The 26,028-nt window shown below is 38.5% G+C and overlaps 1 protein-coding gene across 1 annotated transcript in view; it reads left to right on the top strand.

The window, feature by feature from the left end:
- CDH11 (cadherin 11) overlaps positions 1 to 26,028 on the top strand; it is a 124,870-nt gene that overhangs the window by 61,504 nt on the left and 37,338 nt on the right. Inside the window, exons 3-4 of the mRNA XM_014068321.2 lie at positions 20,813 to 21,223; positions 25,596 to 25,890. Coding sequence (XP_013923796.2) covers positions 20,996 to 21,223; positions 25,596 to 25,890 — 523 coding nt within the window. The 5' untranslated portion in view covers positions 20,813 to 20,995. The remainder of the gene's footprint in view (positions 1 to 20,812; positions 21,224 to 25,595; positions 25,891 to 26,028) is intronic.

Genomic DNA, 26,028 nt, shown 5'->3' with positions numbered 1-26,028 from the left:
CAAAAAATAATGATGGAAGTTTGGTACAAAAAGGAGTAAATGATTTTTACACAGAGTACATAGTAAACTTAAATAATTTGTTTCAATAAAGTGTCTTGATGAACATTTACCCAGATGGCTTTAAAGAAGGTTTAATAGGGTTACATTTATTAATACCAAGTTGGAACAAGTTATCTATCTATCTATCTATCTATCTATCTATCTATCTATCTATCTATCTATCTATCTATCTATCTATCTATCTATCTATCTATCTATCTATCATCTATCTCCATCTATATCCATCCACCCATCCAGATCCTCCTCTTCCTCCTCTTGTTGTAGAGAAACATACCACACTATGTCAAAGTTCCAAATTTCATGTACATGAACAAAAAAAAATATTTTCTCAGAATGAAGGTTATTTTTGATAACCTACTTCTGGCAAAGGAGCAGATTTCTTAGACCCGCTGCGGCTGCAGAAGAAAAGGTTTTTGAGGACCCCAAAAACTGGATAGATGGATGGATGGATGGATAGATGGATGGAGGAAGGGAGAGAGGGAGAAGGAGGGAGGGAGGGAGGGGGAGATTTTACAACAGGGCTGTTCTGTTAAGATCAATTCCAGTTGAAATAACAATTACATTTAACAACTTTGTCCACCTAGTAATAGGTGCTGATTTTCTCAGCTCATCCAACCAAGGAACCTCTTTATGGTCTCCCCAATCTATCTCCCCAAAAGTTTTTTCTATATAGGCAGAGGGGCACATAATGCTGGGGAATGACTCTTCTCCTGCTGGCTTCTTCCATCTCTTTAGGTTAATCTATCATCATGGGATTTCAAAGAAGGTTAAATTTGACATGTGACCTGCAGAATTACAACTCCTGAAATGTGTTATTCCTGCTAGTATTTCTTGAATAGAGTCAAAGGGGAATAGCAGCAAGAAAGCAAACGACTGAAGTTTTAAGGACAGGAAGAGCTACTGTGTTTAGAAAATTTATGATTCAGAAAACATATGTAAATACATGAGTTAAGCTTCTGACTCTGGTTCTTGCATAGAGAAAAAACCCATAAATAAATCCCAAGGACAAGAAAACATTAAAGGACAGGACACAAGTGTATAATAAATATACATAAATGTCACTCTACCTCTGACTGAGATTATAAATCAGACGAATCAGAAAGACAGGATGCTTTAAAAGACAGGAACTAAATTAAACAAGAAATCCATCAATATTCCAATTTTTCAAAACAACGAAGGGGCAATTTGTTTGTGTGTACAAGGGCACATTCAGAAATCTCATGGTAGATTTAGAAAATGGCCAGAGTCTGCTTTGGCTTCAGTCTAGGCATAAGTAAGTTCTTCAATAAATCACACTCCTATCAGCAGAGACTGTTTTAGTGAAAGGCATTGCTTCACCTATTTTGTGCTTCTTAAACAATAGTTGGATTTATTTAGTTTTTACTCATTATATTTCCCACCAGCTGTTTATTAAGTGATCTCATAAATCAGAATGAAAATGGCACTGGATATTGAGAAGATTGTTCATTGTTGATTTTTCCAACTTTCGTAAACATTGGCTGTGATTATGCAATTAATGTAATGGGAGTTTATGGTTTTGTGTGTGTGCAAGGGAGAAAAAGAGAAGCTGTATGAAGCTGTATGCCAAAATGGGAACAAAAAGACGAAAGCACCCACCCATCCACACCAGCAATCAACACTCAGATGAGCCTAGGTTAATTCCAAGATTAACATCAGACCAACAATAGATTGGAGTAAACAATACTCCAATCAAGGAACTGCCAAACAAGCTAATAATAAATAGCCCAACCAAAGAACCTCCAAGATCACTCCCACCAATACTGACAGGGCAAGCCACTAGAGTGTAAACTGAGAGCAATCCCCACTCTTTACTAGCACTGATGAAGTTACCTAGTTTGGGTAATGAAATGTCTGCAAGAAAACAACCAAGCTGTGAGAGCACCAAGGACCCCACATTTTGCAATTTGTCAAAGGTTCCTCCTGAGACAGAAGACACTTCTATTTTTTTGACCCTATTTTCAGGCTGCTTCAGCATTTTATTTTTCACTTTTTTTCCTGATGTCTATGAAATTTCTCAATCAGCCAGGTCATGGTTATCCCACTGGTGCTTTTTCCAAAAGGCAACTGGAAGTTTCTTGGTGTTTTCTTTGAAAACGGTTAGAACTGAAGAAGCTTCTTGTATAAGAAGTTGAAACGTTTGGGAAAAGCACCTTTAGGACTTTCTCCTGATTTTTTTTTTTTAATTTTTTTTTTGAGCATACAGAGAGTCCTCGACTTAACAACATTTTGTTTGGTGACTATTCAAAGTTACCCGTTTTTCACACTTAGGATAGTTGCAAGATCAAAATTCAAACATTTGGCCACCGATTCATATTTATGACCATTGCATGGGATTACCTGACAATTGGGACTTTCTGACAAGCAAAGTCAGTGGGGAAGCTAGGCTCAATTAACAAATGTGTTACTAAGTTAACAGTTGCAGGGATTCACTTAACAACAGTGGAAAAAAAGGTCATAAAAAGGGCAAACCCCACTTAACAAATGTCTCCCTTAGCAGTAGAAATTTTGACCTCAGTTGTGGTTGTAAGTTGAAGACTACTAGTATTTTTGTTGGAGACTGATGGAGGTGACTCTTGTTGGGTTGTTTTCATTTACGCAGCATTTCATTGTTAGGGGGTTTCCCTGGCTGCTCATAAATTCCCACCAGAAACAAGGTCCAGGTGGAAGGAATTCCCTCCCGAGACCTGTCCTGGGGTATGAAAAAAATGAAAAGCCAGGGAGGCAGCCAAAAGCTAAAGAGAAGACCGTAGAAGTAAAGGGAAAATATTCATACACTTCTCTTGGCCTAAGCAACTAAATAAGTGACAAAAACAAACACACATCCTTTTCAAAATTGAAATAAATAGTCTATTTAAATTTCATCAGAATCATAGAAATAATAATGAAGAAAAGGAGAAGAGTTTTGCACAGCATGACTTCCAAAGGTTTTTCAGCCTTGGTTCATACAATGGGGAGCATTTTCCGCCCATAATTAACAGTTTGCACAAACTCCAGACTGGAGAAGACTATTAATCATTTCTCTCTAAGAACAAGACTCCTGCTAAAATCTTGGTTCACCAATGATTCTTTTGAATGAATCCTTTGCTTGTGGCAAGAAAAAGCACCAGAGGTCAAATGTTCTTTCCCTCTCCCCTCCCCACACCAGCAGATGTTTAGATAAAAGAAAAGACAAACTTATGATAGTATTCAAATGTTTACTTACCCAATGGTGCTAGTAACTTTTGTAGATGTGCTCTCTAATTGATGATTCGGACTTCAAGAAACTCCAATCATGGCCTTAATTTTTTTTTCCTTGAGACAACAAGAGTAATCTGTAAATCTAAAAACAAAACAAAAAGTAAAAGGCAAACTGTTAAAAGGATGTGGAGCAAAACTGTGGAGAACAAATTAATTAAGAGTTGCATTAATTCCTAATTGATAGGAAAATTTCTGGTGGCATCAGCAACTCTGATGCTTATTCATCTGAAAGACAGAATTTGAGATTTACACTGCCATTTAGAATTGCTACATATTTAGATTACAGCTGGACAGATCATAAATTACAATGATTTTGGCTATAGTATATTTGTGTTGTTTGTCGAGTGCATGCAAAAAGGAATGTTCTTAGGCAAAGTCTGACCTTGAACAAAATATGCATAAGAACTGGGTGAAAATAAGTGACAAAAAGACAGTTACTTGATATGGATTATTTCCTCCCGGGTTCCATCTACAACTTTATATAATATCAACTGGAAGCTGAATGGGCAAAGGGGACAGCAATATTGAATTTTGAGTACAATGTGAATTATGAATTTTACACTAAGTTCCAATTTGCCCAAGTACACAATTATTATTTTAGAATAAACTTCCCCCAAGAGCCTCGCCATTATTTCAAATGATATTGTCAATCATTCTGTTCCGTAATAAGCCTACTTTTTTTTGTGTTTAATGCTGCTTGGTTTGCTATTCTAGCAGAGTTTATATTTAAAAACAGACAGCTGGTATCACATTTATCTCAAGAGCATCTCCCCGAGGGCAGCAAAGGAACGTGAAAACCATTTACAACCATTTTTCATTTCCTGAACCTTTTAGTCTTCCTTCCCTCCCCCCCTCCTTGTTTTCCCTTAAGACTATTTCTATGTCATTTCAGTTCGGGGGCTGTTTTGCTTCTATTACATGTTTAAATTGGGCTTTACTAGCTCCACACTGCACATACCTGCAAATTAAATGGAGACTGAAGAAACAGAATAACTGTGGAAATCGGATATAAATAATACAGCACATCTCTCTCTTGTCAAAGCTAGTGCAAAGCCTGGGAGAGATGCCACCATGCTTTCACAGCATAATTGAGATAGTGGTGGGATCATGCTTCGTACCCACCACTCCATTACTGATGTGCACTGATCGGCCAAAGACCCAGTCATCAGAAAGAAATTCACAAGCATGGATGGTTCTGTGCATCAGAAACCATCAGTGCCACGAAGTAGTTCAGTGAATCTTTGGAAACAAACCCTCCTAGCGCACCCAAAGTGTTCAGGAATCTATATGAAGAGCTTTAGAGTCATACTCTTTGCACTTTTTAATTGGGGAAGTTCTCAGCCTAAAGGTCAAATAATAAGAGATTGCTCTCTCCCTCTCTCTTGTATTTTCCTTTGTTCTAATTGCCATCTTTATAAAATGTCTGAGAGTGAAAGAAGGAAACCAACACAAAGGGTGTGGTTTTTTGGGGTTTTGTTTTTGTTTTTGTTTTTGGTTTGCAATGGCTTGACACAGTGGTGGGATTCAAATTATTTAACAACTGGTTCTCTGCCTTAATGATTTCTTCCAACCAGTTCACTAAACTGCTCAGAAAGGTAACAACCGGTTCTCCCGAGTGGTGCGAACTGACTGAATCCCACCACTGGCTTCACAGTTCTATCAACAACCCCAAATATGCAGATGATACCAATCTGATGGCAGAAAGTGAAGAGGAACTAAAGAGCCTCTTGATGTGGGTGAAGAAAGGTTGGCTTGAAACTCAACATTAAGAAAACTGAAATCATGGCATCCAGCCTTCTCAATTCCTGGCAAATAGATGAGGAAGAAATGGAGGTAGTGACAGATTTTATTTTCCTGGGCTCCAAGATCACCGCAGATGGGGACTGCAGCCAAGAAATTAAAAGACGCTTGCTCCTGGGGAGGAAAGTTATGGCAAATCTAGACAGCAGACTAAAAAGCAGAGACATCACCCTGCCAACAAAAGTGCATATAGTCAAGGCTAAGGTTTTCCCAGATGCAATGTATGGCTGTGAAAGTTGGACCATAAGAAAGCCTGAGCACCAAATAATGGAGGCCTTTGAACTATGGTGCTGGAGAAGACTCCTGCGAGTCCCTTGGACTGCAAGGAGATCAAACCAGTCAGTCCTAGAGGAGATCAACCCTGACTGCTCTTTAGAATGCCAGATCCTGAAGAAGAAACTCAAATACTTTGGCCACCTAATGAGAACGAAGGATTCACTGGAGAAGAGCCTCATGCTGGGGGCAATTGAGGGCAAAAGAAGAAGGGGATGGCAGAAAATGAGGTGGCTGGATGGAGTCACTGAAGCAGTAGGTGTGAATTTAAATGGACTCCAGAGGATGATAGAGGACAGAAAGCCCTGGAGGAATGTTGTCCATGGGGTTGCGATGGGTCGGACATGACTTCTCAACTAACAACAACAACTACAATTCTATTCACAGTATATATTTGCTCTGCTTTGATTTATGGCTGTCCTGATTATTGAAATATCTAAAAGGTCAATGTTCATTGAGATTCTTTTCTTCTATGCCCCCCTTGAAAATTGTTAAGGCTCATGGTGACAGAGAGGTAGCTCATTGGTGAAGACACTGGGCTTATCAGATGGACAATTGGCAGGCCACGTTCGAGACCTGAGTGCCATGTGATGGGGCGAGTTCCTGTCCTCACTCCAACTCCTGCCAAGCTAGCAGTTCAAAAGCATGCAAATTCAAGTAGGTAAATAGTTACCACTTTGGTGGGAAAGTAATAATACTCTGTGATGTCATGCTGGCCACATAATAGCGATTAGCGGTCTCTCGGTGGCCATTAAATGGAGATGAGCAATGCCTCTACAGTCGGCAACAATGAGTGGAATAAAATCCCAGGGATTCATTTTACCTTTTTTGTTTGTTTGTTTGTTTACCATGGTGGCATATTCATGGTTTTTTTTTTTTTTACCAGATGAAATTATTTCCAAAACATTGTTTTACTTATTTTGGTATTATAATGTTTAAGGGAAAAAAACAAGCTGTAGACTAGCAGGTTTTTAATATGTTTGATAGTGGTCAAAGTGGTCTTAATTTGCCTAATCATGTTCAATCTAGTAAATAAATAAATCTAGTTTAGATACATAGGGCTATTCTTCATATGCCATCCTTTAAAAATCTTTAAAGATTCAATTTTATATAATGCAGGTTCTATATTGAAGCTGTCATCTCCTTCTGATAGCTTTCTGCTGTTGTATTAAATTTATGTCTTCATTCCTTACTTGGTTTGAGTCTTATCTTCTCCAGCTACCTTTATCATTGTGTGCTTAACAGAGAATATTTGCATTGCAAGCTAATCAGAATCACCTCGAACTCTGAGATGTGCGGGCATATAAATTAATTAAATAAATAAAATGTCAGCTATTGTAGGGATCTCTTTTGTTCTAGTATCTTGGTTCCAAATACTGTGCCTGCAAACTTATTCATGGTTATTTGGGAGCAACACTGCACTGCACAAATAATCAGGCTCTAGAATGCTTCAGAAAGTAATATGAGCTCTTAGTCTGCTAGAGTTATTATCATGTAATGCACCATTGGCTTTAAATACCTGTAAAGGAGGCAAGAAAATCTTGACGCATGTTACACCATAAATATACTCCTAGATATATTGGAAGGGAAAGCTGTACTACAAAGATGATTAGCAGGCTGGAGGTTAAAACATATGAAGAACGGTTGCAGGAATTGGGTATGTCTAGCCGAATGAAAAGAGGTGACATGATAGTAGTGTTCCAATAGCTGAGGGGGCACTCCAAAGAAGAAGGTGTCAACCGATTTTCCAAAGCACCAGAAAGCAAGTCAAGAAACAATGGATGGAAAATAATCAAGGGGAGAAGCAACCTAGAACTAGAGAAAATTCCTAACAGTGAGAACAATTAACCAGTGGAACAGCTTGCCTTCAGAAATTGTGCATGCTCCATCACTGAAGGCTTTTCAGATGAGGCTGGATATCCTTTTGTCTGGAGTGGTGCTTGAGCAGGGAGTTGGACTAAAAGAACTCCAAGGTCCCTTCCAACTCTGCTATTCTGTTATCCTGTTACTGTAAGAACCCCATTTTCATGGATAAGTCAACAATTCTCAAATTACATTTTAGTTCATCTCCTGGATCATGTGATTTAACATGAATAATGACATCAAGTTGTATTCTTATTTGCTGATAACTGCTATTGCTTCACTTCCAAGCAAGTGCATATAGGTTAAAATTGGATATTGTCAGAAAACCTGACACAGGTAGCACTATCAGTGTCAAATGGATTTAAGAAAAAAAATCATTTTATCAGCCTGAACTGACAGTTTGGCTATCTGCTGATGTTTGGAATACTGATTGAAGTTGCCTCAGAAGGTTAAAATGCAATTTTTAAAATCACAGTTTTTAGCATTATTAAAAAAATTAAAGGTTTTATAGAAATTAATATCTACTGTCTTTACACTGCATATGTGTAGATTATAAAGTATAATAAAGTATACAATGGAGCCAAGGATTTTTTTTTGTCCAAATTATATTTAAAATAAATCATGGTGTAGCACAATATGTGAATCTAAATTATATAACTTTTTAAAATCAGGATTAGGCAATGGTTATTTCTGATCTTTGAAAGATTTTAGTAAAATTGTTCAATTTTATTCCCTACAGGGGAGATTTTAAGTTGAATTTTCTTCTTTCAACATTAAAGTCCAAGAGGCTATTTTTCTGGATGACTGACATTGCCATAATTGGAACCATCAATGTAATTTGTATGGATTAATACATACAGATGTCCATATGCAGGCACATGTAGAAAGCACACTTTTCTGTAAAAGAAGAAAATCTAAAAAAAATAAAATAACAAAGGAATAATAAAGGAATCACAAAAAGCTACTTAAAGGGATGCAGGTTATTGTTTTTCATCTTAAATCGTGCAAAACATTGTTGTGGGTGTAATGTTGTAGGGGAAAGATAGATCAATTTTATCTCCAAAAAAGATAAAATTCCAGTCTGGAAATGATTATTCTGTTTTATGACTGTAATCACTATAAATCACTCTTAAATAATTGGCTTCGCTGGTCTAATGTGGAGAAAGAAAGAGTAGCTGGCTAGAAAATCTGTGATTAGTAGCCTCTTGCAAATAGCATGGTTCACTGTTTATAGCTTGGTCTTTTTAACTTAGTGACTCATGTCATGTCCTAAAGGGAAAACAAGAAGAGAAAGTTGTGAGTCTTGAGCCATAGATCTGGATCAGTGGTGGGTTCCGGCAGGAACTACTCTCAGTGTGCTCGTGTGCGTGCATTTGCAGAACTGTAAAACAAGATGGCGGTGCCATCAGCGCCATCTGGGGAACCAGTTTTGGGGTATGGCAGGCCTGGGTCACTGCCGATTCCAGTGACCCAGGCCTGCCAAACCACTACTGGTTTGGCCAAACCGGTCTGAATCGGTAGGAACCCACCACTGATCTAGATTCACAAAAGTTCATGAGATGATCAGGAAAGTATCTCAGTTGCAAGTAACCCTGAGGGAGGTTAGAGAAGAGTCATAAATTCTGAAGAGTAGGATGGCTTCTCTAGATGCTGCCTCATTACTCTGCAACAAAGTTCTCACCAGCTTTTAATTTCACTACTTCTTCCTTCCAGCAGTCTTAGTTGTCTCTACTCTTTTGGGTACAGGGAAGGAACAGTTTCCAGGAGCTAATACATTGTTGTCCTCTTTAGAAAGGATGACCCTTTTAAACTCTTCTCTAATGGCTGGCTGGGATGTCACTATCTCTTGAAGATATATTAATTGCTCCTCATCAATAGATCTGATAAAGAGACAAAGCCTTCTGCAACTGATTAGTAGGATCATGTCTTCATTTTAACCTATTTGCTAGTAAGAGAGGTTTACATTCCCTCCTGCTTTCCCCCCATTCTATTCTATTTCTATTTCCTTTTTTCTAAAATTAGCCTCTTTCTCTGAATCACTTGATTGTTCTGATGAACTGCAGCCAAAATCATTAGGATACCAGAGTATCCTCTAAAGAGAGCACAGCATCTGGAATCCTTTAATTTGGAGGACACGTAAGAGGAAATCATAATCTAGATACATGAAATAATCTAGATCAGTGTTTCTCAACCGTGGCCACTTTAAGATGGGTGGACTTCAACTCCCAGAATCCCCCAACGAGCTCATGCTAGCTGGGGGATTTGGGGAGTTGAAGTCCATCCATCTTAAAGTGGCCCAAATTGAGAAACACTGACATAGATAAAAATAAAGTTTTCCCTCACACATATGTGCTAGTTGTTTCCAACTCTATGGGGTGGTGCTCATCTCTGTTTCAAAGCTGAAGATCCATGCTGTCCAAAGACATCTCTGTGGTCATGTGGTCGGCATGACTAAATGCCGAAGGTGCTGTTACCTTCCCACCAAAGGTGGTCTCTATTTTTCTACTTCCCTTTTTTATGTGCTTTCGAACTGCTAGGTTGGCAAAAGCTGGGACAAGCAATGGGACCTCACTCCATTATGCGGTGCTAGGGATTCGAACAGCCAAACTGCTGGTCTTTCTGATCGACAAACTCAGCGTCTTAGCCACTGTGTCCCTATAATTTAGAGGTTAAAAGAGGATCAGAGGGATCCATGGAGGATTGTTCAATTAATGATTACTGGTATTGACAACTGTGTGTGACACTTCTTCACTCATGTGAGATTTGTGTTTCTTAGGCACAACTGCGGAAAAAAACATTATTCCACTATTGCCCCAAAGGTATTTTTTCCAAAAGGCAACTGGACTTTGTTTTTCTTTTAAGAGGTTTTGCTTCTCATCCAGGAAGCTTCTTCAGTTCTGACTGCATGGAATCCTTCTATTCTCCACCATTCAGTCAGAACTGAAGAAGCTTCTTGAATGAGAAGTGAAATATTTTCAAGGAAAAACAAAGTCCAGTTGCCTTTTGAAAAAGCACCTTTGCAACAACCATAACCTATCATGTTTCCCCAAAAATAAGACAGGGTCTAATTTTCTTTTGACCCCCCAAATAAGTGTTTGGCCTTATTTTCGGAGAGGTCTTATTATTTCTGAGGTGCAGGAGGCAGTGAGCATGGTCACCTCATGGCTGCTGCTGTGTTGCAATATTTTCTGGGAGGGATTATTTTAGCGCATGCACTCAAAAGCCCAATTGAGCTTATTATCCAGGGAGATCTTATGTTTTGGGAAAACAGGGTAGATGACTGAGAATTTCCATAGACATTACTTCACCATTGTCCATATTTGAGTTTCTGGTTGACCATCCATGATGCAGAATAATGGCCCTGTCTGTCAAGGCTCTTGTTAACTGGAATTAAGCCTGTAACTGTATCTAGAGTCAAAATGAACAAGTCTCTGTCACTATTGACCTGGTGCATATCCAACTCAGAAATTTTAATGCATTCAAACTGCAATTTCATGAAATGTAAGAAAATTCTTGAATTGCTAGAGGAATACAGGGCTGCTAATAACTAAGCAGACTCAAGCCATTTTTTTTCTCCTATTGCTCATAAAAATTCTCAGCAGGGAAGCAAGCTTACTTAAACACCTTTCCAAAATAATTCAGTTCATTGAGACAGAGTTGGGAAATGCAGGCAATTGTTTATTCCACAGCATAGCACAGAGGAATAACATTATTTATATCAGCCTTGCTGCATATTCACAAACACATTCTTCCATAAATAGCTATAATGGAGTACACACTTGCAGTTGCACACAGGGACACTTCTGGCACTTTTACACAGGTGTCCCTAAGCCCTTCCTGTCCAAGTCTTATTGTTGCATTGTCCCATATTGTTTGGAGGAGCGAGATAGTTGGTAGCCTGACAGCACCACTTTTATTTAAGAGCAAATTTTCCCCTTGTGGTTTACTGTGGAGGGAGAAAGTAGACGTTGTTTTCTGCCGCATCAGAGCTACAAAACATTTAGCTACATCCCTGCCAGAATGAATGCAGCATCTAATGAGAAGATAAGAGTTGTCTGTCTGTTAAGAGTTGAACAGACAGTATAGCATTAAAAGAGCAATGGGCAAATGAAAGAAAGGATATCAGAATTCCTATCAATAGCAAGGATTCTATATACATACTAGCTGATAATCCAGCATTCTATTTATTTATAGGGGGAAAATGTCCAGACCAAACATAATTTCTAATGTTAGATTTTCCCTCTTACCAGGGGGAGCTTCCTTGTTGAGTACTGTGAAACTGTTACCATGGTAACTCCACTGTGCTGTACAGTAGAAGCCATTTGAAGGCACAACAGGCTATATCATAACAGAACATATGCCCTGAAGGGTGTTGGTATTTGTTTCCAGAGATAAATGATAAATCATCTGTGTACACACAAATATATATATATATATATATATATATATATATATATATATATATATATATATGTGTGTGTGTGTGTGTGTGTGTGTGTGTGTGTGTGTGTGTGTGTGTGTGTGTGTGTGTGTGTGTGTGTGTGTGTGTGTGTGTGTGTGTGTGTAATGTATAAAACCAGAGAGAGAAGTAGAGTAAGACAATATTAAACCCTTCTGTGCAAGCCAATCCCTAATATGAATCAACAAAAGGATTCTTGTCATAACCACACTCTATATTTCCTTTAGCTCACTAATTTCTTCTGATTCATCAATACTGATGATGAGACTGGGATGATTCAAATCAGCTGGCACAAGCCAGCTTGGAATGGAAGATTGTCCAAGGCAAAAGAGAGATGGTTCTTCCCATTTTAAAAACTCATCTGGGAACAAGGGGAAGATTTCTGCTTCTGATTATTTGGCTAATTTCCGAGTCTCTTGGGAATAGGGTGGCATACAAACTTAATAAATTGAAATTGAAATTGGTTAGGCTTTCACTTTCTGGAGATTTGCTGGACTTTATTATCTAGATCTGTGTTTCTCAAGCTTGACAACTTTAAGATATGTAGACTTCTTCTCATGCTGGCTGGAAGAATCTGGGAGTTGAAGTCCACATATCTTAAAATTGTCAAGCTTGAACAACACTTGGTCTAGACTGATTGATTCATTATGTATTGATTGATTAGCTCTGGCAGTGTTTTTCTCTTTTACTAGCAACCATTCTGAACTCTCAACAATGGGAATGTGGAGAGACATTCAACAGGCACTCTCTGCCTTCTCAAAATGGATAGGCTGTTTCTGTCCAGAACTAGTAATTACCAGATAATCAAACTGCATAGGTTTTTATGGGTGATAACTAGCACATTGATCTGCACCCAGAAACACATTGCAAATCAGTACATCTCTTACAATATTTGCATTAGAAACATTAATGGATCTGACTCATTACCAAATGGGAATTTAAGTTCTGTTCAGCTGATTGTGGTCTTCAATAGCAGCATCAAGTACAACAATTTAAGGTAATCTAGTCACAATTCTCTAGCTTAATCTTTGGAGGTACTCCATGCAAATAGTGGTTGACTGATGTTCCATGGTTTGACTTCCTAGAAAGGAAGAAATTTTCATCAAGTTTCAACCTTAAAAGCATTCATTGTTAGACCTCTGGGTCACATATGGAACCAAAAGTCTTTGGTGTATTTCTTAATCCTTCCAAAACTCACAGCAAATAATAGTTTTGAAGGTAGCTGAAAAGCAAAATTGTCAACAATATGAAGAATAGATCTATAAGCTGTTCTATGCATTTTTTTGGAAGGAGGGGTGCCTTCAAGTCAATATTGACTTCTAGCAGTTGCCTGGAGAAGCTGCCAGCAGGATGACCTTGGGCCAGTCACTTTCTCTGAGCTCTAGGAAAAAGGCAATGGCAAGGCACTTCCCTAGGGCTAAGAAAAAGTGACTGGCCCAAGATCATTCTGCTGGCTTTTTGTAATCAAAGCAGGAGCCTTTATCATGCCACCAAACCAATTCTCTCTATGTATCTTAAAATAACTAAATTGCATGCAAATGAAATAAAACAACAACAACAACAACAACAATTGTGATTCTGATCCCCATCTCCCTGTCTAAATTTTATGTCTTTATTTTTGCCATTGGCTTTCCTTGGGAATATAGTGCACCACTGAGCTGGCCTGACTATTACACAGCAATTTGATTAACAAAGTCATGCAGCACAAAATTATTATGAGCAAAGCACCTCACAGGAAGTTGAGCAGTCTAAAGAAGACATGTGAATGAAATTCTATTATTTTATTTACTAAATTAAATTAATTGGAGCATTATATTTTTCAGAAATTCCTTCCCCCACTTTATTTCAATAAATGCCTCGGAATTATATACCACTTTGTAATGCTTTGGTAAGGCCACACTTGGAATACCGCATTCAGTTTTGTTTGCCACGATGTAAAAAAGATGTTGAAACTCTAGAAAGAGTGCAGAGAAGAGCAACAAAGATGATTAAGGGCTAAAAGCAGAAGTGGGTTGCTCCTGGTTTGGCCCAGATCGGGCGAATTGTTAGTAGAGGTGGTGGGGGACTCCACCCACCCACCCGGACACTTCTGCACATGTGTGAGCATGCACACATCCACGAGCAAACTGGTAGTAAAAAAAGGGCAACCCACCTCTGGCTAAAACATATAAAGAACAGTTGCTGGAATTAGGTATGTCTAGTTTAATGAAAAGACTAGGGGTGATATGATAGCAGTGTTTCAATATCTCAGGGGTTGCCATAAAGAAGAGGAAATCAAGCTATTCTCCAAAGCACCCGAGGTTAGAACAAAAAGCAATGGGTTGAAACTAATCAAGGAGAGAAGCAACCTAGATCTAAGAAGAAATTTTCTGACATAATAAGTAATCAGTGGAATAACTTGCCTCCAGAAGTTGTGAATGGTCCACACTGGAAGTCTTTAAGAAGATGTTGGATAACCATTTGTCTGAAGTGGTGTAGGGTTTCCTGCCTAAGCAGGGGGTTGGACTAGAAGACCTCCAAGGTCCCTTCCAACTCTATTATTCTATTCTATTCTATTCCACAATCTTTCATAAGATTATTTGGCGATGCTTCAAAATCCGCTTTATGAATTCTGGTGGAACAGCTACCATTTTATCATGTAAAAGTGCTGGTTAGAAAAATGTAAGAGATTATTTAGTCTAATGTAGGAGTGTCAAACTGGATTTCTTTGATGGTTGGATCAGCATTGTTCTCCATGGGCCAGCTGCGGGGGTGGGGGGGAGACAGGACGGATGCCTCCTGCAGCATCCTGCTGGCCAAAACAGGGTGCAGGAGGATCACACGTGCCTCCCGTGTCTCATTTTCAGCCTGAACGGCCTTCTGCAACATCCTGCCAACCCCACAGGCTTGTCCTTTGCTATTTTCAGGCCGGCCCCATGGGCCAGATTTAAGCACCCCATGGGCTGCATCTGGCCCATGGGCCTTGAGTTTGATGCCCTTGGTCTAATGAATGACAAGTGAAAAGGCATTCTATGGAAATGTTTTTGGTCCAACTAGGATTATATATGTAGACAGAGAAGACACTGAAAAATAATTAGTCAGATATGATTTATAAGTTCTAGCCGTGTCTTCTAGTCATTGAAGTCATGAAAATTGTTATCCCCCTTCTCCTTTAAGAAAATCACTGTGGAACGTCTGTTCTGTATAATTAATATAATTTTTGAAAAGAAAAACAGACTTATTTTTCTTAAAGTTTGTTGTTCGTCTGCTTGCTTGCTTTGGAGCGAGGATGCCACTTGATATTTTATAGAATGGTGCTTTTTCGTGTTAATTATACATTTTAGTTTTCAAATGTCAGCATCTAAAGCTGTACAAATCTGTTTCTTTTTCCTTTTTTCATTTCACATTTTACCCCATTTTTTACCACACTATTTTCTTTGGGCTCTGTGACAAAGGAGGCTGATGTCATTGTAAGTTTAAAAATATAACATTCATTTCTACTTTCATTCAAACCTCCTTCAATAGTTCTTAATAAAAGTATCAGGACTAATTAGTGCCTCCTTTATCTACTGTTCTGCCTTTTGTTTTTCCAGTAGTATTTGTAAGGAGCTCTGGAGGGGAGAATTATGCATATTTAAGAACTCATGTACCACTTGCTCAGTGGCTAAGACACTGAGATTTTTGATCAGAAAGGTTGGCAATTGGGCGGTTCGAATCCCTAGTGCCGTGCAATGGAGTGAGCTCCCGTTACTTGTCCCATCTTCTGCCGACCTAGCAGTTCAAAAGCATGTAAAAATGCAAATAGAAAAATAGGAACCACCTTTGGTGGAAAGGTAAGAGCATTGCATGCACTTTTGGCATTTAGTCACGCCAGCCGCATGACCATGGAGATATCTTCAGACAACCCTGGCTCTTCGGCTTTGAAATGGAGATGAGCACCGCCTGCTAGAGTGGGGAACGACTAGCACATATGTGTGAGGGGAACCTTTACCTTTACTAAGAACTTATGTATCACCACAATTTACCTGGTCTTGAGTGGCTTACAACAAAAACACAGAAACCAATGCTACTGTAAATCCATAATACAAAAGTCAGATGGCATTCTCTCGTCATTCTCTCAACCTTCAGAGCCACCCGGAATTTACTCACTTTTAGAAGATCATCAGATTTACTCACTTCTAGAAGGTCATCCGGACACAACCTTGGACTTTAAGAAAAGGAAGACTATTCCAGAATATATTGGGTGGAGCTGAAAAACATTGGCCCTTACCAGTTACAGAAGACCACTGACAGTGAGGACTCATCAATCAGATGGGTCAATTCAAGGTGGAGAAGGGAAGACAACATGTACTGAGAGTCAAGTCTTTGAGGTCTTACAAATGAAAACCAACAGTGTGAATTGCACACATAACCTGTTGATAACCAATGCAGAGATTGCAGCCCAAGGGTAATATGACTGTGCAGATTTTATTCAGCCTCGCTGCATTGGTGAACAGTCCTGCGCCACAGTTTGAAGCAGCTGTGGTTTCTGAACGGTGCTCAAAGACGGCAATAGCCTGCCAGATGTTAATAAGAACATGATCTGTCCTTTAAGTATGCATTTTATTAAAATGTACTCCCTCCTGAGAGGGGTATTGTTTTCTTTATGGGGTGTGTGCGTATGTATGCATGTTTAAATGCTGAATTAAACAAGCTTCAGATTGGTCCAGTATGCTGGGTTTTTTTTTTTTTTTCTACATTTTTTGTGTATTTTGAGCTTTCTCTGATCCTAATCCCTGGGTGTCCTTTTTTTTTTTTACAGTATTTAATATGGTTAGAAAGCCCAGATGCTTTTAGAAGAAGCTAAAGGCAAGAGGGGGGCTGACATAGCACTATTGTTCAGATGAAAAGGGCTTATTTGCTTTTATTCCAAGCCCAAATGAAGTCTCTGGTTTGGATGCTCAAAGGAAACTGGTCGTTTCATCTCAAGAAGCCCAGATACAGCCGGGCTGGATTCAAAATAGACCCATTCTATTATGAACGTTGCACAGAGACTCCACAGATGTCACTACACAGAGACATTTTGAAAAAAATAAAGGGATTGCAAGCGATTACTGCATTAAGCCCTAATTAGTAAATTAAAGATAATGGCTTAGATGTGTGGTTAATGTTTTGTGTTCAGTTTTTTTCATGCCTGAACAACTGATAGTAAACACTTTCATATATCTGTATCTCCCCTTTCCGGTGTTTCTACAGGCTTTCTATATAATTGCATTACCAAACCCAATAATATAGTTAAACTACATTTTAGACGTTAGATGATTTTTCACATACCCACTGTGGATGGGATCATTTAAAATTAATGATCTGGTGGAAGAAAAATTGTTTGTACATTTCATTTATCTTCTTTAATTTTCCCCATCTTTTTTTTATTCTAAGGAAGATAATTGTAGGAGAAGAGCAGGCAGAGCTAAATGTGTCATCAGATTAGAATCTTCACGTTGCCACAAACATCCATCTTCTCCTGAATTCTGTTGACTTTTATCTGGCTCCAATTTAGTGTTAAATTTTAAATGAGTGGATTAGCAATAGCAATAGCACTTAGACTTATATACCACTTTACAGTGCTTCACAGCCCTCTCTAAGCGGTTTACAGAGTCAGCCCCTTGCCCCCAACAATTTGGGTCCTCATTTTACCCACCTTGGAAGGATGGAAAGCTGGTTCAACCTTGAGCCTGGTGAGATTTCAACTGCCAAATTGCAGGCAACAGGCAGTCAGCAGAAGTAGCCTGCAGTATTGCATTCTAACCAGTGACGTGTGGTGAGGTTTATGGCTGGTGAGGCACTGACAAAGTGGTGGGTTTCAAATTTTTTTTAGATTTGTGGGCTTCAACTCCCAGAATTCCACAGCCTGGCATGCTCAGTTCTGATTTAAAGCGACAGCATTTGTTTTTCTCCTTTGCGAAAGAAGTTTCCTTCTTTCTTTTTCTTCTCCCTTCCCCTCCTTCCTTCCTCTCTCCCTCCCTCCCCCCTCTCTCAAACACACACACACACACACACACACACACACACACACACACACACAGAAGTTGGATTGGACTATCTCTCCTACCCCCTTCCCTCTCTTACTCACTCTCTCTCAAACACACACACACAGTTGGATTGGAGGGAGAGCATCAGCGAGGAGACCACAGGAAGAGGCAGGAAGCCAGTCAAAGAGCCATACTGGAGCACACACACACTTTCCCCCAGCCTCGGAAGGATCCAGCCCAGCTTTACTGATTACAGGTTTGAAAAGGCAACATGGCTCTGCCTGCAATCAAACTACACTTGGGGAGGGAGAGCACAAGCTCTCCAGCCTTTCCCCAAAGCCCCGCACCAGGAGGATGAAGTTTGAATTCCTCCCCATCCCTCCGACCCACATGTACCTTTTCCAGCTGTTTCAGAGAGGATTTCAACTCTGCTCTTGCCTCGGGTCCTCTGAAGAAGCCCCTCCCAAATGAGCGCCCTCTACTATGAGGCAGGAGAACTGCGTGCCTCACCTGTCAGGAATTTTTAGGCTTTTAACCCTTGCTTAATTCTGCTTCAGTGGTCATAAAACACCTAAAGTCAGACTAGATGAGGCACACAGTTCTCCTGCCTCATAGTAGAGGGCACTTTTTAGAGGCTTTTTTAAACAGTTAAGCAGAGTCATCCATGGTGAGGCAGCAACTAGCTCAGCCTGACCTCAGCTCTCACATTTTTCCTTTTACATTTTTTTTCCTTTTCATGAGGGAAGTGGTGAGGCTATATCTCACTTGCCTCACCTGACTGCACATCACTGATTCTAACCACTATGCGACTGTGACTCATTCTCTTATATAAGCTTGATATATGCTGCTACTTAATGGATGGCCTGATTCCTTGCATCTGACATGTATAAGGTTTCCCTTAGAATGTACTTTCTGATGTTTTGTTTAGAATTCAGAACCATGATAGGAACTATTATAGAAGGATCTGTATCTGGTCAGCAAAATAAATTTTTAAGTTATTTTGCTACAGCAAATCTGCTCCTATGATCTGCCCAACAGTTCACACATTATTAAATATAGCTTGTTGTCCAGGTACAGCCTGCTTTTTGAAACTTCTGAGATTGGAAAGTGAGAAATATCTATTTTATGTGCTAATTGTACAGTTCAGATGAACAACAACTGAATAAATAGGAGCTCAGTTAAATAAAAAAAATGGAATAGCTGATGAAGTAGAGATCCTTTAAATAATGCTTGCCTTATTTTTTCTTTATATTTCTATTTATTTCTGATACTTTCTGTTAATAAGAACTTATGTTAAAAGGAAAAGTTTATTTGGGGGGGACATATCTAATGACGATAAACTACATATACAGGCAATAATGTTTCTTTGTAGCCCCTCTGTCAATCTTCCAATATTTGGTACCCTTACTAAAGAATCTGGTTTAAAGAACTAGGAACTGAAAGTACAATAAAAGGCTTAGTTGGAGAGAGTAATAGAGTAGCTAAGATTATAAAGATTTTACTCAAATCCAGCAGGCTACCACTATCTTATCCAAATCCAACAAGCTATTACTTCCAACCAGGTATACCTGACACTATGACTCTAAAAAGAATTGGGAATTTAATACTATACCACTAGCTGCTAGCAAAGTAGATTCCCTATCTCTCTGAAGATAGCTTCCCAGCATTTTTGACCTTGGTTGGAAATTTCATCAAAATGCCTGAAGAATCACTGTGTTTCCCCAAATATAAGACAGGATCTTATGTTCTTTTGACCCCCCCAAATAAGAGTTTGGCCTTATTTTCGAGGAGGTCTTATTAGTTTTGAGGTTTAGGAGGTGGCAAGCATGGTCACCTCATGGCTGCTGCTGTGTTGCGTGTCGCAACACAGCAGCAGCAGCTCTTTTTGCGGTGGCCATTAACATGACAGAAGGGGCTCAGTGGCTAGGGTTGTGGGAGTGACCATTAGGTAAGAGCATGTGGGATGCATGGGGCATGTTCCCCCTCCCTTCCCCCCCTCCGGTCTTGCCTCCTCATCTCATGTTGTTTGCGTGGCAAGAGGAAATGGTGGGGATTGGCTGCGCATGCGTTTAAATATTTTCGGGAAGGGCTCATTTTAGCACATGCGCTCAGAAGTCCAATTGGGCTTATTATCTGAGGAAATCTTATTTTCGGGGAAAGAGGGTATATTTAGGTAAAATCCTATACATGCAGGAGGGTTTTACCATAGAGGTGACTCATGTTATAGCAGCATCAGGTAGACTTGGAAGGAAATATGACCAGATGAGCTAATTCTACTTTATTGTAAAGTTATATTAATAGAATCGTGAACATCTGAAAGTACAATTCTCAACCAATCTCCTTTACAGACCAAGAAACCAGGTTTCTTCTGCATTTCTCGCCCTGCCCAGTATGTAGCTATGGACTAGACTATGTTGTCTGTTATCTCACTGCTCCCACAGTCTCTTTCCCGAGTCTCTCCCAGATCGTTCTCACATACGGTTATAGATAGATTTTTTTTTGCTTCCCAGCCCAAGATAAGGGTACAGACTGTGAGAAAGTTTTTTTTTTAATTGTATCAAAAAGGATGGGCTTTCACTGTGGACTCTAGAAATGATAAATGCTTTATTGAACAAAGATGTGGTCTTTACTGCCCTCCAAAGGTAGCAAAAAAACCTCTGTTTAAAAATATCAGTTCAGATCTTACATTGGGCCACTTAAAACCCCTGAAAGTGTCTGTCCAAAAATTACAACTGTCTTTTTTTCAAATGGAGGGACTGCTAATGAGTAAAATGACCATTCCTGCCTGCTCTACACTTTAAATTTTTTTTCCAGCGAATACAAAAAAAGTATGTTTTTGAGCAAGTTATTAAAAATATGATATCCTGAGAATTCTAGACATTCTTAAATTATTGTTTCCAACCTAGGGAGACCATCCAATCTTGGTCATCCTGGTGAATAATTTGTTGAGGTGTCTTTATAGTTCATTTATATTATCATCTTGGGAAAGAAACAAGCATCTTGTTTCAATGGTCTATTAAGCTTCTGTTACGTGCTAGGTTTCTGAAATGCTGAGCTTAGAATAAAAACAAAGAACTAATTTTCTCCTGTTTGGTTCTTCTTACTCTAGGAAACCTTTTGGAGTCTATACAGAGTTAAAGTGATGGACTTAAGGAACATTGACATCTCGGTTACGGAAAACCTGTGAACTTTCCAGAGGATTATAGTATTCCTGTTCACTTTTGTGGGTGACCCTTTGAGAAGAAAGGGGGAAAAATTGGGGAATACTCTGGTGCCTATACATTAACCAAAAATGAAGGAAGATCATTGTTTACATGCTGCCCTTTTCTGTCTGGGAATGCTGTGCTGCAGCTTTGTTATGGCAACAGACAAACTGAACCACTCAAGGCCATCACTGCATGGTCATCACGAGAAAGGGAAGGAAGGACAAGTTCTCCAGAGGTCAAAAAGAGGATGGGTATGGAACCAGTTCTTTGTAATAGAGGAATATACTGGACCGGATCCTGTACTAGTAGGCCGAGTAAGTTTTTGTGTACATTTTTAGAGCAACATATGCATTGCTTTTTGCTTCTTCTTTCCTTACAAACATGTTTTGGTATGATTTGGCCATGGATAAATCCTGTGGATGCTTCAAAGATAAGATCTCTGCAGGATCCAATCTGGATCAGTTATCAGGACCAGAGGTTTTGTCTTTGAAGCTTTTGGACTCATGCTGGAGTCCATCTTCAGGGGACCTTCTGTCTAGAAGTTAGCTAGAGAGAACTTCCCTGAAGTTGGGCTCCCACATGAGTCCGAAGAGAGAGGTTCCCTGAAAATAGACTCCAGCATGAGTCTAAAAACTTGGAAGTTCCAATCTCTTGTTCCAGTGGCTGACCCAGATTGGATACTGCAGTATTATCCTGGGACACATATATTCATCTTCATTTGATAAGACTTCTCCTATCCAACTGAGATTAGAACTATTAATTTAGCTGTAAATCCAGCCAAACAACAATCCATCCTTTAGTATTTAAGATTAATAGTTAGCTCTGTAAGATGGTTAGAATGGTGTTACAACACCCAGATGACAAGCTGTAGCTGGTCATATGAAATAGAAATTCATTTATGCTTTTCAGAGTTTTTTGCAGGAAAGGAGGAAATGAAATTCTTAGTCAGAGATGTGGATTATGCAGATACATTTAAAATGTGCTCCATTATCATATAGCTTGTTCGGTTTGTTTAAAATGTTATTTGTCTAAGAACTTTAGTCAACGGACTCATATCGGTTTTGATTTCATTGCCATACTTATTATTTTCACAGATATACTGTATATTCTCTTCCTTCTTGTCTTTTCTTTGTCCTTTTTTAATGGAGATGTGCTAAGCTCAAGCAAACTTTTCTCCATGCAAGGCATTCATTGTACCATCAAAACTTTTTGTATCACATTCTAAGTTGAAAGGAATATAATATTGACTTTAACTGTTGCTTCTGAGGTTTATTGCCTTGTTGTTCGGTCTGTACTGCTCTTTTTGCCTCTGATTATATATTGCTTTTATGTTCTGCATTCTAAAATAGCTTATACATTTAATTGAAGGAGAGGAGGGGCAAATGTAATATGTAGGACAATCACCAGATGTAAGATCGAGATAATATATTTCAAAACTCATTTTCATTATCAAAGATGATTCTAATATGATTTTAACTAATCCCCAAGCTAATGCTATTGAATTTGATAATGATGGTTGTATGGCATCCAAAATACTTTTTTTTTCAAATTCCCCAAATTTGGAATGTAATCATAAAGATTAAGCCTTTCAAAATGTAATTATTTCTTCAATTTTTACACTCCTCTGAATTTTTGAATACATTTTTTTTCAATTAAAACATACATTCAAGTTATACATTCTCCTTAAGGAACATGGATATAACATTGATGCTAGAGTGACAAATTGCAAAAGAAACCCAAACAATAAATTTGAGCAGGTGATATACCAATGCTTGTGATGACTACTGCCTTGTAAATGCTTCAAAAATATCAGTATTAATGATATGTGTGTGTGTATGTGTGTTTATTTCCCAGCTCTACTTTTTCAGATCAACTGATGATTGATCCATTTATTGCAATAGAAATTGACCAACCAACTTGTCATCTAAATTTGACATAATGAATTGAGATTAACTGGCCTAAAATCATCCAGCCAACTTTTATGTTTAATCTAGGACTAGAATTCACAATCTCCTGATGATTGGCCAAAACTCACCCAGCCAACTTTCAGGCCTAAAATGGGACTAGAACTCAAAGTCTCCTGGTTTAATTCACCCCAAAATACTGCATGGATCCCATTACTAAGACTCAAGAGTATGTTTACAATATTAGCCTAGTGTCTGAACAAGCAACTAAATACTACAAGATAAATTCAATAGATTGCCTTAATCTGATAAACATGGTCCAGAAATTAGGCAAGTTCAATAAATGCAGAATATAAGCAAAACAGGATATTAAAATGCATAGGCTTAAAGTATGCAATGTATTTTTTTTTAATTGTCAACGTCCCAAAAAACCCTTTCATTGTTGTAATTATGATTACATGAACACATAGTTGCTAAATTGGGTATGAATCTTTGATGATACCTGCTATAATATATGTTTAAACCTCTGACATATTAATTATTTGCCTGAACCCCAGAGTTGTTATGATATCAAGTAGTAGGACAACTCATATTCGAATGATCTAAAATCCCTTTTTCTAGAGAACATTGGAATGTCTACTAAAATAGCCTGACATGGTGTGATAAATTAAACCAGCTGAGCATTCTTCAAGCTTTAAATAGGATGAAGTGTAGGAAAGTAAAGATGGCCTTAATCTTACGTACTGTCAATGGCGCTGAATGCCTTTACTGTTGTGGAAATTTAAGTGGCAGGATTCTGATTTCATTTCATGCATTAATTGCTTTAATACTATTCATTAAACTATCACAATGGGCATTAAGTAGCTATGAAATGAGAGATTAGTTGAAATCAATGGGTGGTTCCCTTTGTTGTAGCTCCATAATGGGCAAATCTTATCTTTTTTTAAAAAAAAATACACTTAATCAAAAAAATCTGTTAAATAGAAAATCTTTCCTAAGATATTCTGTGCTTCCTTTTATTCTTATGAAATAATAATCAGCTTTTCCTTTCATGTTTTTTTTTAAAAATCCAAATGCATTTTAAATCCATCCCTACAATATACTTTGGGCCCATACATGTACTTTCTAGATTACATGAAACTACATTCTAGTTATATCCATTTTTATGTCTTTAGAGATTCAGTGTACAAGTTTGGGCAATAACAAACAACAAAATAATATTAAGGGGTATTTTAAATCTGTCCATTATTATCTAATAAATGTTTACTCTAAAAAACAGTGTATTTAACCTCTTCATTATAACAACACTAACATTTTCAAAGTAATATGATGACTAAGAAATATTTAATAATACTTTCCCAAAATCTACCTTCTACCTTCTAATATATTTATTTGGGAACTATGTGAGTGAGATGGGCATCTGTGTGTGTGTGTGTGTGTGTGTGTGTGTGTGTGTGTGTGTGTGTTTAAAAAAAAACATCCCCACATCATGTAATTTGAGCTTATTTTATTATTGTAAATTAATGATCAATTAATGCTTTTAATTTTACTTTCTCTATTCCAGTGGTTCCCAAACTTGGCAACTTTAAGACTTGTGGACTTCAACTCCCAGAACTTGGCAACTTTAAGACTTGTGGACTTCAACTCCCAGAATTCTGCTGACTGGAGAATTCTGGGAGTTGAAGTCCACAAGTCTTAAAGTTGCCAAGTTTGGGAGCCACTGCTCTATTCCATACACCGTTCCTGCTTTCTGAATTGAAAAGAAATACATCATGAGCTGAGTTGTCTAATGTTATTGTGCTGTTGTTCTAAACCATCCAGACCAGAGGTGGATTCCTACCGGTTCCGCCTAGTTCGGCTGAGTAGGTAGTAACTCGGCCGCCCACACACCTGAACCGGTTCTATTGTGAGTGGCGCCATCTTGATTTTTGGTTATGCACATGTGCAGAACAATTTCCATTGTAGAAATGTATTTTCCCCCCTTTTCTAACATTCTGTGCATGTGCAAACCTCTTTTTGTGTAAATGTGCATGCACACATTTTTTGCGCAACAAACCGGCAGTAATGCTGCTAGCAACCTACCCCTGACCAAGAGTCACTAAGATGGGATGGGCAATGTAGAAATAAATAAATAAATAATGGATTTGGGTTGAAATGTAGAAAGCCAGAGGAGCAACAGGACCATTAGAGTAAGGATTATACAATCAACAGACATGACATATTTATTACTACTGTAGGTTTCCATCCTTTGGAATTTAACTTTTCTTTCTCCTTATAGAAAAAAGAAAAGGCAGTAATTTATGTCTCACAAAATTTATGTATTTTGGGAAAATGTCAGAAATACAGGCAGTCCTCCACTTACAACCAAAATTAAGCCCAATGTTGCTAAGTGAAACATTTGTTAAGCCAATTTTGGCCCATTTTATGACTTTTCTTGCCACAGTTGTTAAGTGAATCATGGCAGTTATTAAGTTAGAAACATGGTTGTTAAGTGAATCTGGCTTCTCCATGGATTTTGCTTGTAAGACGGTCACAAAAGGGGGATCAAATGACTCCAGGATATTGCAACCATCATAAATATGCGTTAGTTGCCAAGCATCTGAATTTTAATCCGGTGGCCACTGGGATGCTGTAAGTGTGAGAAACAGTCTTAAGTCTGCTGATGTAACTATGAAGGGTCACTTAAATGAACTATTGTAAAGATGAGAACTACTTGTAGTAGCCTTTGTTGCCTTTGGGGATTGTATGTGAATATGTTTTTTTGTTTTTTTTCATTTTGCAGCTTCATTCAGATATCGATTCTGGTGATGGGAACATCAAATACATTCTCTCAGGTGAAGGAGCAGGCATTATTTTTGTTATAGATGACAAATCAGGGAACATCCATGCAACAAAGACACTGGATCGAGAAGAAAGAGCTCAGTACACATTAACTGCCCAAGCCGTGGACCGAAACACCAACCGGCCCTTGGAACCACCCTCCGAATTCATCGTCAAAGTCCAAGATATCAATGACAACCCTCCTGAATTCCTTCATGAAAATTACCATGCCAATGTACCAGAGAGATCCAATGTGGGTAGGTAACACAAATTATGCACCATTATTCTCTTGCTGGGAAGAGTGATCAGCCAGAGAGAAATGCAACTTGTGTATAGTACCTTGCCTTGGATGTTAAATCAATTGTGATAGGACTAGGCTCCATGACCTTTCAATG

The sequence above is a fragment of the Thamnophis sirtalis genome, unplaced genomic scaffold (genome assembly GCF_051295495.1).
Source record: "Thamnophis sirtalis isolate CommonGarterSnake01/CBP01778 unplaced genomic scaffold, rThaSir2_p1.2 scaffold_14, whole genome shotgun sequence".
Taxonomy (NCBI): Eukaryota; Metazoa; Chordata; class Lepidosauria; order Squamata; family Natricidae; genus Thamnophis; species Thamnophis sirtalis.
Note: the sequence above shows the minus strand (reverse complement) of the source record. Positions and strands in the feature narration are given on the sequence as shown.